At 42.4% G+C, this 15,060-nt stretch overlaps 1 protein-coding gene across 5 annotated transcripts in view; it reads left to right on the top strand.

The window, feature by feature from the left end:
* The first annotated feature begins 2,443 nt into the window (after positions 1 to 2,443).
* LOC115125487 (myelin regulatory factor) overlaps positions 2,444 to 15,060 on the top strand; it is a 129,016-nt gene continuing 116,399 nt past the window's right edge. For all 5 annotated transcript variants that reach the window (XM_065002898.1, XM_065002900.1, XM_065002899.1 and 2 more), the window contains exon 1: positions 2,444 to 3,157. In XM_065002898.1, coding sequence (XP_064858970.1) covers positions 3,112 to 3,157 — 46 coding nt within the window. In that variant the 5' untranslated portion in view covers positions 2,444 to 3,111. The remainder of the gene's footprint in view (positions 3,158 to 15,060) is intronic.

Here is a 15,060-nt window from a genome sequence, read left to right as displayed (position 1 = left end):
CTCTTTCTCTCCATCTCTGTCTTTCTATCTCCCCCTCTTTCTCTCCATCTCTCTCTTTCTATCTCCCCCTCTTTCTCTCCATCTCTGTCTTTCTATCTCCCCCTCTTTCTCTCCATCTCTCTCTTTCTATCTCCCCGCTTTCTCTCCATCTCTCTCTCTCTTTCTATCTCCCCGCTTTCTCTCCATCTCTCTCTTTCTATCTCCCCTCTTTCTCTCCATCTCTGTCTTTCTATCTCCCCCGCTTTCTCTCCATCTCTCTCTTTCTATCTCCCCCTCTTTCTCTCTGTCTCTCTCTTTCTATCTCCCCCTCTTTCTCTCCATCTCTCTCTTTCTATCTTCCCCTCTTTCTCTCTTTCTCTCATCTCTCTATTTCTATCTCCCCCTCTTTCTCTCCATCTCTCTCTTTCTATCTCCCCCTCTTTCTCTCCATCTCTCGATCTCTCTCTTTCTATCTCCCCCGCTTTCTCTCCATCTCTCTCTTTCTATCTCCCCCTCTTTCTCTCTGTCTCTCTCTTTCTATCTCCCCCTCTTTCTCTCCATCTCTCTTTCTATCTCCCCCTCTTTCTCTCCATCTCTCTCTTTCTATCTCCCCCTCTTTCTCTCCATCTCTCATCTCTCTCTTTCTATCTCCCCCTCTTTCTCTCCATCACTCTCTATCTGTCTCCCCCCTCTGTCTCTCGATCTCTCTCTTTCTATCTCCCTCTCTTTCTCTCCATCTCTCATCTCTCTCTTTCTATCTCCCCCTCTTTCTCTCCATCTCTCGATCTCTCTCTTTCTATCTCCCCCTCTTTCTCTCCATCTCTCATCTCTCTCTTTCTATCTCCCCCTCTTTCTCTCCATCTCTCCATCTCTCTCTTTCTGTCCTGTGTCCTCCACAACAATGTACATAGTGTGGCAGACATAAACGGACGGCTTGTTTAGGACGAACAGAGGGAAAGAGGGGGGGAGACGGACGAGAGAAAGAGGGGGATAGAGAAGAGGAGAGTAAGAGGATGGTGGTGGGGGGGGGGAAGGGGGACAAAGAGAAAGAGAGACGATCCAGCTGTGACAGACAACAGAACAAACCAGCATCTCTCTGACATGCACACAGTGGCATTGTTTTAGAGGGAGGGATGTAGCTAGCTGATAAGGTTGGAGAGAAATGGATGATTCCCTTCCTCCCCCTGTTGGACGCCTCGACAGAAAACAGTCGTCTGCTGGAGTGTGAAAGACACTGTGAGAGTTGCTTTTTAGGAGCAGAGACTTTTATTGACTCCAATAAAGTAAATGTCGTGGACAGTGTGAGGAGACCTTTTTCCTTCGTCACTATAGAGGCAGAGATATTTTTTAATTTTAATCGGCCTATTGTTGTATATATATATATTCACAACTCAATTTTTGTTTTTGTTTTCTCTAACATTTATGCTAAACTGGGTGTTTTAATGCGTCTATAGTTTTTTTACACCATGTTTTTGTTTTCAAACACATCACAAGGTCTTAAAAAAAAAAGATGATGATTGTGAATCTTTCCATACTTAGTATATATACATACATACCTAGTCTATGCAAATAGAAGTGATTTAACAATTCAACTTTTCTAGTATTATAAAATGACAACATTTGGACAGAACAAACGGTAACCGAGAGAGAGAGGGAGAGAGAGGGAGAGAGGGAGAGAGAGAGAGAGAGAGAGAGAGAGAGAGAGAGAGAGAGAGAGAGAGAGAGAGAGAGAGAGAGAGAGAGAGAGAGAGAGAGAGGGAGAGAGAGGGAGAGAGGGAGAGAGAGAGAGAGAGGGAGAGAGAGAGAGAGAGAGAGAGAGAGAGAGAGAGAGAGAGAGACAGAGAGAGAGAGAGAGAGGAGAGAGAGAGAGAGAGAGAGAGAGAGAGAGAGAGAGAGAGAGAGAGAGAGAGAGAGAGAGAGAGAGAGAGAGAGAGGGAGAGAGAGAGGAGAGAGAGAGAGAGAGAGAGAGAGAGAGAGAGAGAGAGAGAGAGAGAGAGAGAGAGAGAGAGAGGGAGAGAGAGAGATCGTTATTATAATATCGATAATGCAACTCGTTTTGGGTGGATAATTGGATAATAAGACTCTCTCTCTCTCTCTCTCTCTCTTCCTTATTTATTATGACTTTCGCTTAAATTACTTAAAAATTGTTCCCAAAATAAAATGTAAGGAATAACATTTCATGTGTCCTAGGTCTATGAAAATTACGCATCAAATATGAAGGTAAAAATTAGTTGACAGAAGGCTACTGTAGCTTAGACTACTTAATGTCATCCCAATTTGGTCTCACATCCATCACCCAGGGAGGTTTAAACACACCTGTCTCATGTCCTCTCATCCCAACCGATCACACACACACGCGCGCGCGCGCGCACGCACGCACGCACGCACACGCCACACACGCACAGCGCACGGCTCTGTGGACCAGTAGGTCGCGTCTACGTCGGGTCCAGAGAGAGTAGGGCGAACTGCTAGAAGACAGAGGGGAGGTCATCTACACAGACGCAGTCAAATGCTCGATATTGACGTACAACGTTTTCCCGAAGACTCCTACCCTAGGTACCCATTGTCCTGCAATCAACAAGGTAACGAAATATATATACAAGAAGAATCAAACAAAGTCGAAGAATTTCTCTGGGACATTATTTAACGATGTATTGATCGTTTTTCCGACGCGGAATTCGCGTTGTGCGACTTCTCTATGGCTATTTCTAATTAGGCTACCACTGAATGAGGTATAATACTTATACCTGTTCACTTTTTTGTGGATTGTTTTTATATTTAAAACGCTTGTTTTAGGCGTTGATGATTTAAAAACAAAACATGTAATATATATATATATAAAGGGAAGGGAATAAACGGAACAATCAAATAATTGTGTTCAGGTATCGCTCCTAAAACCGGAGAGGGAATCTCTCTCTTATTTTTTTTTGTTGACAAGGAGTGGATTTATGAGCGATAATAAATCCACGTTAGGACTTGGACTATAGTTGCCACAGCAGAGACATTTGGACACGCCGCCAGTCCCGACTGCGTGATGTATCCGTGAGAGTTGACCCGATACAACGCAACTGTTTCGGCCGGACTCACAGGGAGCGGGGGAGTTCATGGAGGTTATTAGTGGGACCCGCTAGGATGGACGTGGTGGATGAAACCGAAGCGTTACAGAGATTTTTTGAGGGTAAGAACAATACACATTTATTTACAATATAGGCCATGTTAATGGGTTTTGTGTTTAATTTAAATGTGTGCTGGAACTAGGCTAAACAAATAAAAGTCGCAGGTTGCACCTGACTGAATGGCCCCCTCTTTACCAGAACTCACGCAACCTCGTTTCTCATTTTCTTATGGAAATAAAAACGGTGTGAAAAACGTTGGATATATCGTAGTTCTTCTCATTCGTTGTCATATATTATTAGTACATGTGCTATAGGCTAATTGTACTATTATCTAAAGCGTTGGCCATTTTCACTGGGCCGACAGTGTTGTTAATGGAATATAGGACTACTATATAGGCTGCAGACTACGAACAAAAACACAGTGAAATGTCTTTTCAACTTCGTAGCCCTCTTTTTGTGTCTGTGTCTATCGTGCCAGGTTTTGTATTCAACATCAGCGTTTGAATAGCATGCCTGTTATATAAACTCTACGGTTAGTGCACTGTGTAAGTACTCTAGTGCAGTGGTTCTCAATCCTGGTCCTGGGGAACCAAAGGTGGGTACATTTTAATTTATTTTTTGCCCTAGCGCTACACACCTGATTAAAATCGTCAACTCATCAGGTTTTGATTATTTGAATCCAGTGTGTAGCGCTAAGGCAAAAACAAACAAAACATGTACATGGTTCCCCAGGACCAGGATTGAGAACCTCTGCACTAGAGTACTTTATGTTACTTTATGTAATGAATAATAATGGATGAGTTTCAGAGCTGATAGTTCCAACAATGAAGAAAAGCAAGCAGGCTGAACAAGGAAGGTAGATGAGGATTCTTTTCTTTCCCTCAGACTTTTGGCCCCTTTAGGCTATAGAAGATTTTAAATTAATTTGATAGAAGATTTTAAATTAATTTTAGAGAAGATTTTTAAAAAGGCTCTTGCAGATGTCTTTTGATTTGAATGATTGGGAGTCCCGCAAATAACTTAGTAATAAAAGATCAAAACAAGAACTAGAAAGAGTTGGAATGGTAAACAAAGTTGTTAGGAGCAAATGTGATGGTGGAGTCGCAGGACTTGAAGAATGGGGAGAACGGGGAGTTCTGAGGAGAAAGGGGGAGGAGGGGAGAGAGAGAGGAATGCAGCATGAAGATAAATGGTGTGGTTTATAAAGGGGGTAAACTGGGGGTACACCGTGCGAGAGAGAGAGAGAGAGAGAAACCCAGACAGAGCGTATTACCGTTTGACATAATGTATCGGTGTAAAACTGATTCATATTTACATCTGTGTAGAACTGATTCATATTTACATCTGTGTAGAACTGATTCATATTTACATCTGTGTAGAACTGATTCATATTTACATCTGTGTAGAACTGATTCATATTTACATCTGTGTAGAACTGATTCATATTTACATCTGTGTAAAACTGATTCATATTTACGTCTGTGTAGAACTGATTCATATTTACATCTGTGTAGAACTGATTCTGATTCATTTACATCTGTGTAGAACTGATTCATATTTACATCTGTGTAGAACTGATTCATATTTACATCTGTGTAGAACTGATTCATATTTACATCTGTGTAGAACTGATTCATATTTACGTCTGTGTAAAACTGATTCATATTTACGTCTGTGTAGAACTGATTCATATTTACATCTGTGTAGAACTGGTGATTTGAAATAGGCACCTGGTAACCCAAAAGTAAAGTCTCAGGTTTACGTTTGTGTAAAACTGAGATATATTATTTTACAGAGGTTACGGTTGTTACAAATTATAATTGTTTACTACATTATAATAAAATATAATTGTTTACTACATTATAATAAAATATAATTGTTTACTACATTATAATAAATTATAATTGTTTACTACATTATAATAAAATATAATTGTTTACTACAGTATAATAAAATATAATTGTTTACTACATTATAATAAAATATAATTGTTTACTACATTATAATAAAATATAATTGTTTACTACAGTATAATAAAATATAATTGTTTACTACATTATAATAAAATATAATTGTTTACTACATTATAATAAAATATAATTGTTTACTACATTATAATAAAATATAATTGTTTACTACATTATAATAAAATATAATTGTTTCCTACATTATAATACATTTTTATTGTTTACTACATTATAATTTATTATTGTTTACTACATTATAATAATTGTTTACTACATTATAATAAAATATAATTGTTTACTACATTATAATAAAATATAATTGTTTACTACATTATAATAAAATATAATTGTTTACTACATTATAATAAAATATAATTGTTTACTACATTATAATAAAATATAATTGTTTACTACATTATAATAAAATATAATTGTTTCCTACATTATAATACATTTTAATTGTTTACTACATTATAATAAAATATAATTGTTTACTACAGTATAATACATTATAATTGTTTACTACAGTATAATAAAATATAATTGTTTACTACAGTATAATAAAATATAATTGTTTACTACATTTTATACTTTACTTCACTACTGATTTATTTTTGCATCCAATCCAGTCCCTTTTCTTAGTTGTTGTGGGGTCAAATATAGGTTATAACTGTATCACTTTGCTAAGTTTGATGATGTTGTGGTTATGGTTGTTGTGATACCCTGAAAACGACCCTTTTTTTATGGTTGCTTTATAAGCTATATAGAGAAAAGTATGTGGACACACCTTCAAATGAGTTGATTTGGCTAATTCAGCCACACCCGTTGCTGACAGGTGTATAAAATCGAGCACACAACCGTGCAATCTCCATAGACAAACATCGGCAGTAGAATGGCCCGTACTGAAAAGCTCAGTGACTTTCAACGTGGCACCGTCATAAGATGCCACCTTTCCAACCAGTCAGTTCGTCCAAGTTCTACCTTGCTAGAGCTTTAATGGTAGACTCTGCTGTTATTGTGAAGTGGAAACATCTAGGTGGCGAAGTGGTAGGCCACACAACCTCGCAGAATGGGAATGGCGAGTGCTGAAGCGCATAGTGCGTGAAATCGTGTTGTCCTCGGGTTGCAACACTCACATCAGCACAAGAACTGTTCGTCGGGAGCTTCAGGGAAATGGGTTTCTTTTGGCCGAGAAGCCTCACACAAGCCTAAGATCACCATGTGCAACGCCAAGCGTCGGCTGGAGCGGTGTAAAGCTCGCCGCTGTTGGACTCTGGAGCAGTGAGAACGCCTTCTCTGGAGTGATGAATCACGCTTCAAATCACATGTTATTGGTCACATACACATGGTTAGCAGATGTTATTGGTCACATACACATGGTTAACAGATGTTAGTGGTCACATACACATGGTTAGCAGATGTTATTGGTCACATACACATGGTTAGCAGATGTTAATGGTCACATACACATGGTTAGCAGATGTTAATGGTCACATACACATGGTTAGCAGATGTTAATGGTCACATACACATGGTTAGCAGATGTTATTGGTCACATACACATGGTTAGCAGATGTTATTGGTCACATACACATGGTTAGCAGATGTTAATGCGAGTGTAGCGAAATGCTTGTGCTTATAGTTCCTAGAATGCAGTAATAACCAACGAGTAATCTAACCTAACAATTCCACAACTACTACCTTATACACACAAGTGTAAAGGGATGAAGAATATGTACATAAAGATATATGAATGAGTGATGGTACAGAACGGCATAGGCAAGATACAGTAGATGGTATCGAGTACAGTATATACATATCAGATGAGTTATGTAGGGTATGTAAACAAAGTGGCTAGTGATACATGTATTACATAAAGATACAGTAGATGGTATAGAGTACAGTATATACATATCAGATGAGTAATGTAGGGTATGTAAACAAAGTGGCTAGTGATACATGTATTACATAAAGATACAGTAGATGGTATAGAGTACAGTATATACATATCAGATGAGTAATGTAGGGTATGTAAACAAATAAAGCACAGAATCGTCTAGAAGGTCTGTATGTATGCTGAAGCGTTAAGATTTCCCTTCCCTGAAACTAAGGGGCCCGAACAATGAAAAACAGCTTGTCACCATCTGGGAAGGTCTTGAATTCCGACTGATGAATCTGGGTTTGGCAGATGCCAGGAGAACTCTACCTGCCCAAATTGCATAGTGCCAACTGTAAAGTTTGGTGGAGGAGGAATAATGGTCTGGGGCTGTTTTTCATGGTTTGGGCCCTTAGTTCCAGTGAAGGGAAATATTAACACTACAGCATACAGGGACATTCTAGACAATTCTGTGCTTCCAACTTTGTGGCAACAGTTTGGGGAAGGTCCTTTCCTGTTTCAGCATGACAATGCCCCTGTGCACAAAGCGAGGTCCGTACGGAAATATTTAGTCAAGATCGGTGTGGAAGAACTTGACTGGCCTGCACAGAGTCCTGACCTCAACCCCATCAAAAAACCTTTTGGATGAATTGGAATGCCGACTGCGAGCCATGCCTAATCTCCCAACATCTGTGCCCGACCTCACTAATGCTCTTTGTGGCTGAATGGAAGCAAGTCCCTGCAGCAATGTTCCAACATCTAGTGAAAAGCCTTCCTGTTATAGCACCAAACCAACTCCATATTAATGCAATTAATTAGATGTTCAACGAGCAGGTGTCCACATACTTCTGGTCATGTAGTGTGTGTATTACTCATTGCCCTATACAGTGGGGCAAAAAAGTATTTAGTCAGCCACCAATTGTGCAAGTTCTCCCACTTAAAAAGATGGGAGAGGCCTGTAATTTCCATCATAGGTACATTTCAACTATGACAGACAAAATAAGAAAAAAAAATCCAGAAAATCACATTGTAGGATTTTTAATGAATTTATTTGCAAATTATGGTGGAAAATAAGTATTTGGTCAATAACAAAAGTTTATCTCAATACTTTGTTACATACCCTTTGTTGGCAATGACAGAGGTCAAACGTTTTCTGTAAGTCTTCACAAGGTTTTCACACACTGTTGCTGGTATTTTGGCCCATTCCTCCATGCAGATCTCCTCTAGAGCAGTGATGTTTTGGGGCTGTTGCTGGGCAACACGGACTTTCAACTCCCTCCAAAGATTTTCCATTGGTGTTGAGATCTGGAGACTGGCTAGGCCACTCCAGGACCTTGAAATGCTTCTTACGAAGCCACTCCTTCGTTGCCCGGGCGGTGTGTTTGGGATCATTGTCATGCTGAAAGACCCAGCCACGTTTCATCTTCAATGCCCTTGCTGATGGAAGGAGGTTTTCACTCAAAATCTCACAATACATTGCCCCATTCATTCTTTCCTTTACACGGATCAGTCGCCCTGGTCCCTTTGCAGAAAAACAGCCCCAAAGAATGATGTTTCCACCCCCATGCTTCACAGTAGGTATGGTGTTCTTTGAATGCAACTCAGCTGTTCAGTCGCCGGTTGACTTCCGGCGCCGACTGAGATGGCCGCCTCGCTTCGCGTTCCTAGGAAACTATGCAGTTTTTTGTTTTTTTACGTGTTATTTCTTACATTAGTACCCCAGGTCATCTTACGTTTCATTACATACAGTCGAGAAGAACTACTGAATATAAGATCAGCGCCAACTCACCATCAGTACGACCAAGAATATGTTTTCCGCGACGCGGATCCGGTGTTCTGCCTTACAAACAGGACAACGGAATGGATCGCATGCAGCGACCCAAGGAAACGACTCCGAAAAAGAGGGAAACGAGGCGGTGTTCTGGTCAGACTCCGAAAAAGGGCACATCGCGCACCACTCCCCAGCATTCTTCTTGCCAATGTCCAGTCTCTTGACAACAAGGTTGACGAAATCCGAGCAAGGGTAGCATTCCAGAGGGACATCAGAGACTGCAACGTTCTCTGCTTCACAGAAACATGGCTTACTGGGAAGACGCTATCCGAGGCGGTGCAGCCAACGGGTTTCTCCACGCATCGCGCCGACAGAAACAAACATCTTTCTGGTAAGAAGAGTGGCGGGGCGTATGCCTCATGACTAACGAGACATGGTGTGATGAAGGAAACATACAGGAACTCAAATCCTTCTGTTCACCTGATTTAGAATTCCTCACAATCAAATGTAGACCGCATTATCTTCCAAGAGAATTCTCCTCGATTATAATCACAGCCGTATATATCCCCCAAGCAGACACATCGATGGCTCTGAACGAACTTTATTTAACTCTTTGCAAACTGGAAACCATTTATCCGGAGGCTGCATTCATTGTAGCTGGGGATTTTAACAAAGCTAATCTGAAAACAAGACTCCCTAAATTTTACCAGCATATCGATTGCGCAACCAGGGGTGGTAAAACCTTGGATCATTGTTACTCTAACTTCCGCGACGCATATAAGGCCCTGCCCCGCCCCCTTCGGAAAAGCTGACCACGACTCCATTTTGCTGATCCCTGCCTACAGGCAGAAACTAAAACAAGAGGCTCCCACGCTGAGGTCTGTCCACCGCTGGTCAGACCAAGCTGACTCCACACTCCAAGACTGCTTCCATCACGTGGACTGGGACATGTTTCGTATTGCGTCAGATGGAAATATTGACGAATACGCTGATTCGGTGTGCGAGTTCATTAGAACGTGCATCGAAGATGTCGTTCCCATAGCAACGATAAAAACATTCCCAAACCAGAAACCGTGGATTGATGGCAGCATTCGCGTGAAACTGAAAGCGCGAACCACTGCTTTTAATCAGGGCAAGGTGTCTGGTAATATGTCCGAATATAAACAATGCAGCTATTCCCTCCCAAGGCTATTAAACAAGCTAAGCGTCAGTACAGAGACAAAGTGGAATCTCAATTCAATGGCTCAGACACAAGAGGCATGTGGCAGGGTCTACAGTCAATCACGGACTACAAGAAGAAACCCAGCCCAGTCACGGACCAGGATGTCTTGCTCCCAGGCAGACTAAATAACTTTTTTGCCCGCTTTGAGGACAATAGATTGCCACTGACACGGCCTGCAACGAAAACATGCGGTCTCTCCTTCACTGCAGCCGAGGTGAGTAAGACATTTAAACGTGTTAACCCTCGCAAGGCTGCAGGCCCAGACGGGATCCCCAGCCGCGCCCTCAGAGCATGCGCAGACCAGCTGGCCGGTGTGTTTACGGACATATTCAATCAATCCCTATACCAGTCTGCTGTTCCCACATGCTTCAAGAGGGCAACCATTGTTCCTGTTCCCAAGAAAGCTAAGGTAACTGAGCTAAACGACTACCGCCCCGTAGCACTCACTTCCGTCATCATGAAGTGCTTTGAGAGACTAGTCAAGGACCATATCACCTCCACCCTACCTGACACCCTAGACCCACTCCAATTTGCTTACAGCCCAAATAGGTCCACAGACGATGCAATCTCAACCACACTGCACACTGCCCTAACCCACATGGACAAGAGGAATACCTATGTGAGAATGCTGTTCATCGACTACAGCTCGGCATTCAACACCATAGTACCCTCCAAGCTCGTCATCAAGCTCGAGACCCTGGGTCTCGACCCCGCCCTGTGCAACTGGGTTCTGGACTTCCTGACGGGCCGCCCCCAGGTGGTGAGGGTAGGCAACAACATCTCCTCCCCGCTGATCCTCAACACGGGGGCCCCACAAGGGTGCGTTCTGAGCCCTCTCCTGTACTCCCTGTTCACCGACGACTGCGTGGCCATGCACGCCTCCAACTCAATCATCAAGTTTGCGGACGACACAACAGTGGTAGGCTTGATTACCAACAACGACGAGACGGCCTACAGGGAGGAGGTGAGGGCCTCGGAGTGTGGTGTCAGGAAAATAACTCACACTCAACGTCAACAAAACTAAGGAGATGATTGTGGACTTCAGGAAACAGCAGAGGAACACCCCTATCCACATCGATGGATCAGTAGTGGAGAGGGTAGCAAGTTTAAGTTCCTCGGCATACACATCACAGACAAACTGAATTGGTCCACTCACACTGACAGCGTCGTGAAGAAAGCGCAGCAGCGCCTCTTCAACCTCAGGAGGCTGAAGAAATTCGGCTTGTCACCAAAAGCACTCACAAACTTCTACAGATGCACAATCGAGAGCATCCTGGCGGGCTGTATCACCGCCTGGTACGGCAACTGCTCCGCCCTCAACCGTAAGGCTCTCCAGAGGGTAGTGAGGTCTGCACAACGCATCACCGGGGCAAACTACCTGCCCTCCAGGACACCTACACCACCCGATGTTACAGGAAGGCCATAAAGATCATCAAGGACATCAACCACCCGAACCACTGCCTGTTCACCCCGCTATCATCCAGAAGGCGAGGTCAGTACAGGTGCATCAAAGCTGGGACCGAGAGACTGAAAAACAGCTTCTATCTCAAGGCCATCAGACTGTTAAACGGCCACCACTAACATTGAGTGGCTGCTGCCAACACACTGTCATTGACACTGACCCAACTCCAGCCACTTTAATAATGGGAAATGATGTAAATATATCACTAGCCACTTTAAACAATGCTACCTTATATAATGTTACTTACCCTACATTATTCATCTCATATGCATATGTATATACTGTACTCTAGATCATCGACTGCATTCTTATGTCACTAGCCACTTTAACTATGCCACTTTGTTTACTTTGTCTACATACTCATCTCATATGTATATACTGTACTCGATACCATCTACTGTATGCTGCTCTGTACCATCACTCATTCATATATCCTTATGTACATATTCCTTATCCCCTTACACTGTGTATAAGACAGTAGTTTTGGAATTGTTAGTTAGATTACTTGTTGGTTATCACTGCATTGTCGGAACTAGAAGCACAAGCATTTCGCTACACTCGCATTAACATCTGCTAACCATGTGTATGTGACAAATAAAATTTGATTTTTAGCATTCTTTGTCTGCCAAACACGACGAGTTGAGGTTTTACCAAAAAGTTATGTTTTGGTTTCATCTGACCATATGCCATTCTCCCAATCTTCTCCTGGATCATCCAAATGCCTGGACATGTACTGGCTTAAGCAGGGGGACACGTCTGCCACTGCAGGATTTGAGTCCCTGGTGGCGTAGTGTGTTACTGATGGTAGGCTTTGTTACTTTGGTCCCAGCTCTCTGCCGGTCATTCACTAGGTCCCCCCGTGTGGTTCTGGGATTTTTGCTCACCGTTCTTGTGATCATTTTGACCCCACGGGGTGAGATCTTGCGTGGAGCCTCAGATCGAGGGAGATTGTCAGTGGTCTTGTATGTCTTCCATTTCCTAATAATTGCTCCCACAGTTGATTTCTTCAAACCAAGCTGCTTACCTATTGCAGATTCAGTCTTCCCAGCCTGGTGCAGGTCTACAATTTAGTTTCTGGTGTCCTTTGACAGCTCTTTGGTCTTGCCCATAGTGGAGTTTGGAGTGTGACTGTTTGAGGTTGTGGACATGTGTCTTTTATACTGATAACAAGTTCAAACAGGTGCCATTAATACAGGTAAGGAGTGGAGGACAGAGGAGCCTCTTAAAGAAGAAGTTACAGGTCTGTGAGAGACAGAAAGCTTGCTTGTTTGTAGGTGACCAAATACTTATTTTCCACCATAATTTGCAAATAAATTCATTAAAAATCCTACAATGTGATCTTCTGGATTTTTTTTCTCATTTTGTCTGTCATAGTTGAAGTGTACCTATGATGAAAATTACAGGCCTCTCTCATCTTTTTAAGTGGGAGAACTTGCACAATTGGTGGCTGACTAAATACTATTTTGCCCCACTGTTTAACTCATGGGTATTACTCATTGCCCTATATACCTCATTGATATTACTCATTGCCCTGTATAACTCATGGGTATTACTCATTGCCCTATATAACTTATGGGTATTACTCATTGCCCTATATAACTCATGTGTATTACTCATTGCCCTATATAACTCATGTGTATTACTCATTGCCCTATATAACTCATGTGTATTACTCATTGCCCTATATAACTCATGTGTATTACTCATTGCCCTATATAAGTCATGGACATTACTCATTGCCCTATATAACTCATGGGTATTACTCATTGCCCTGTATAACTCATGGGCATTACTCATTGCCCTATATAACTCATGGGTATTACTCATTGCCCTATATACCTCATTGATATTACTCATTGCCCTGTATAACTCATGGGTATTACTCATTGCCCTGTATAACTCATGGATATTACTCATTGCCCTGTATTACTCATTGCCCTATATAACTCATGGATATTACTCATTGCCCTATATAACTCATGGGTATTACTCATTGCCCTCTATAACTCATGGATATTACTCATTGCCCTGTATAACTCATTGCCCTATATAACTCATACCTGTCAAGAAATGTAGTTTCTGCGTGGTCAAATCCAGTGTGTGACAGATAGGACCGGTGCGTTGTGTATGTTCGACCGTTGGGGAAATCCCTTTAGGAGACGGCTCCCGCTACGGCTCAGTGATTGATGTGACTACTGTTGTCAGACCAGTAATGTGTCATTGTGTAATGTTGTGTTGAAACACAGTGTCAAGTGTTTAGAGAGACAAGAGACCATAAAGACGGAACATGTACCTCAAAGGGCACTCTATTCCCTATTTAGTGCACTACTTTTGACCAGGGGCTATAGGGCATAGGGTGCACTACTTTTGACCAGGGGCTATAGGGCATAGGGTGCACTACTTTTGACCAGGGGCTATAGGGAATAGGGTGCACTACTTTTGACCAAGGGCTATAGGGAATAGGGTGCACTACTTTTGACCAGGGGCTATAGGGAATAGGGTGCACTACTTTTGACCAAGGGCTATAGGGAATAGGGTGCACTACTTTTGACCAGGGGCTATAGGGAATAGGGTGCACTACTTTTGACCAGGGGCTATAGGGAATAGGGTGTACTACTTTTGACCAGGGGCTATAGGGAATAGGGTGCACTACTTTTGACCAGGGGCTATAGGGAATAGGGTGCACTACTTTTGACCAGGGGCTATAGGGAATAGGGTGCACTACTTTTGCACTATATAGAGAATGGGGTTCCATTTGAGACACAGATAGAGACTGTAGCTAGGTGCCCAATAAATTAGGTTTAACACATTATTATGATAGTATATGCACTGTTGACTTGACTATACACAGTTTTCCATGACTGTCAAGTGATCCCTAGTCCCTACCACTCTGACAACCATTTAGAATGTTTACATTCTTTCTTTGGGAGTGAGAGAGAGAGAGAGGGAGAGAGAGGGAGAGAGAGGGGGGAGAGAGATACACAGAGATGGAGAGAGAGAGGGGGGAGAGAGAGACAGAGATGGAGAGAGAGAGCGCAAGAGGGAGAGAGATACGGAGAGAGAGAGAGACACACACAGAGACGGAGAGAGAGAGAGAGAGAGAGAGAGAGAGACAGAGACAGAGAGAGAGAGAGAGAGAAAGAGAGAGAGAGAGAGACAGAGAGACAAAGAGGGGTGCGAGAGAGAGAGAGACACACAGGGACAGAGAGAGAGAGAGACACACAGGGACAGAGAGAGAGAGAGACACACAGGGACAGAGAGAGAGACACACAGGGACAGAGAGAGAGAGAGACACACAGGGACAGAGAGAGAGAGAGAGACACAGGGACAGAGAGAGAGAGGGGGAGAGAGAGAGCGAGAGACAGAGATGTTCTTACATTGGCTTTAAGACTGTAATGGTTGCTTCATAGAGGTAGAAAGAGTAAACCACTGGAGTTCTATTTACAGTTCAGTGAACAGTTACTTAGACATCAGTCAGAAGGTGGGAGGACAGGTAAGAAAGACAGCCACATTAACTCTTTCCAGTGTATTCTCTATTGAATTATAATATCTTTTTTTTTTAAACTTTTTTTTTCTTGATTACAATCTTGTCTCATCAATGCAACTCCCCAACAGTCTCGGGAGAGGCGAAGGTCGAGTCATGCGTCCTCTGAAACAAACGGCGCAT

The sequence above is a fragment of the Oncorhynchus nerka genome, linkage group LG17 (assembly GCF_034236695.1).
Source record: "Oncorhynchus nerka isolate Pitt River linkage group LG17, Oner_Uvic_2.0, whole genome shotgun sequence".
Lineage (NCBI taxonomy): Eukaryota > Metazoa > Chordata > Actinopteri > Salmoniformes > Salmonidae > Oncorhynchus > Oncorhynchus nerka.
Note: the sequence above shows the minus strand (reverse complement) of the source record. Positions and strands in the feature narration are given on the sequence as shown.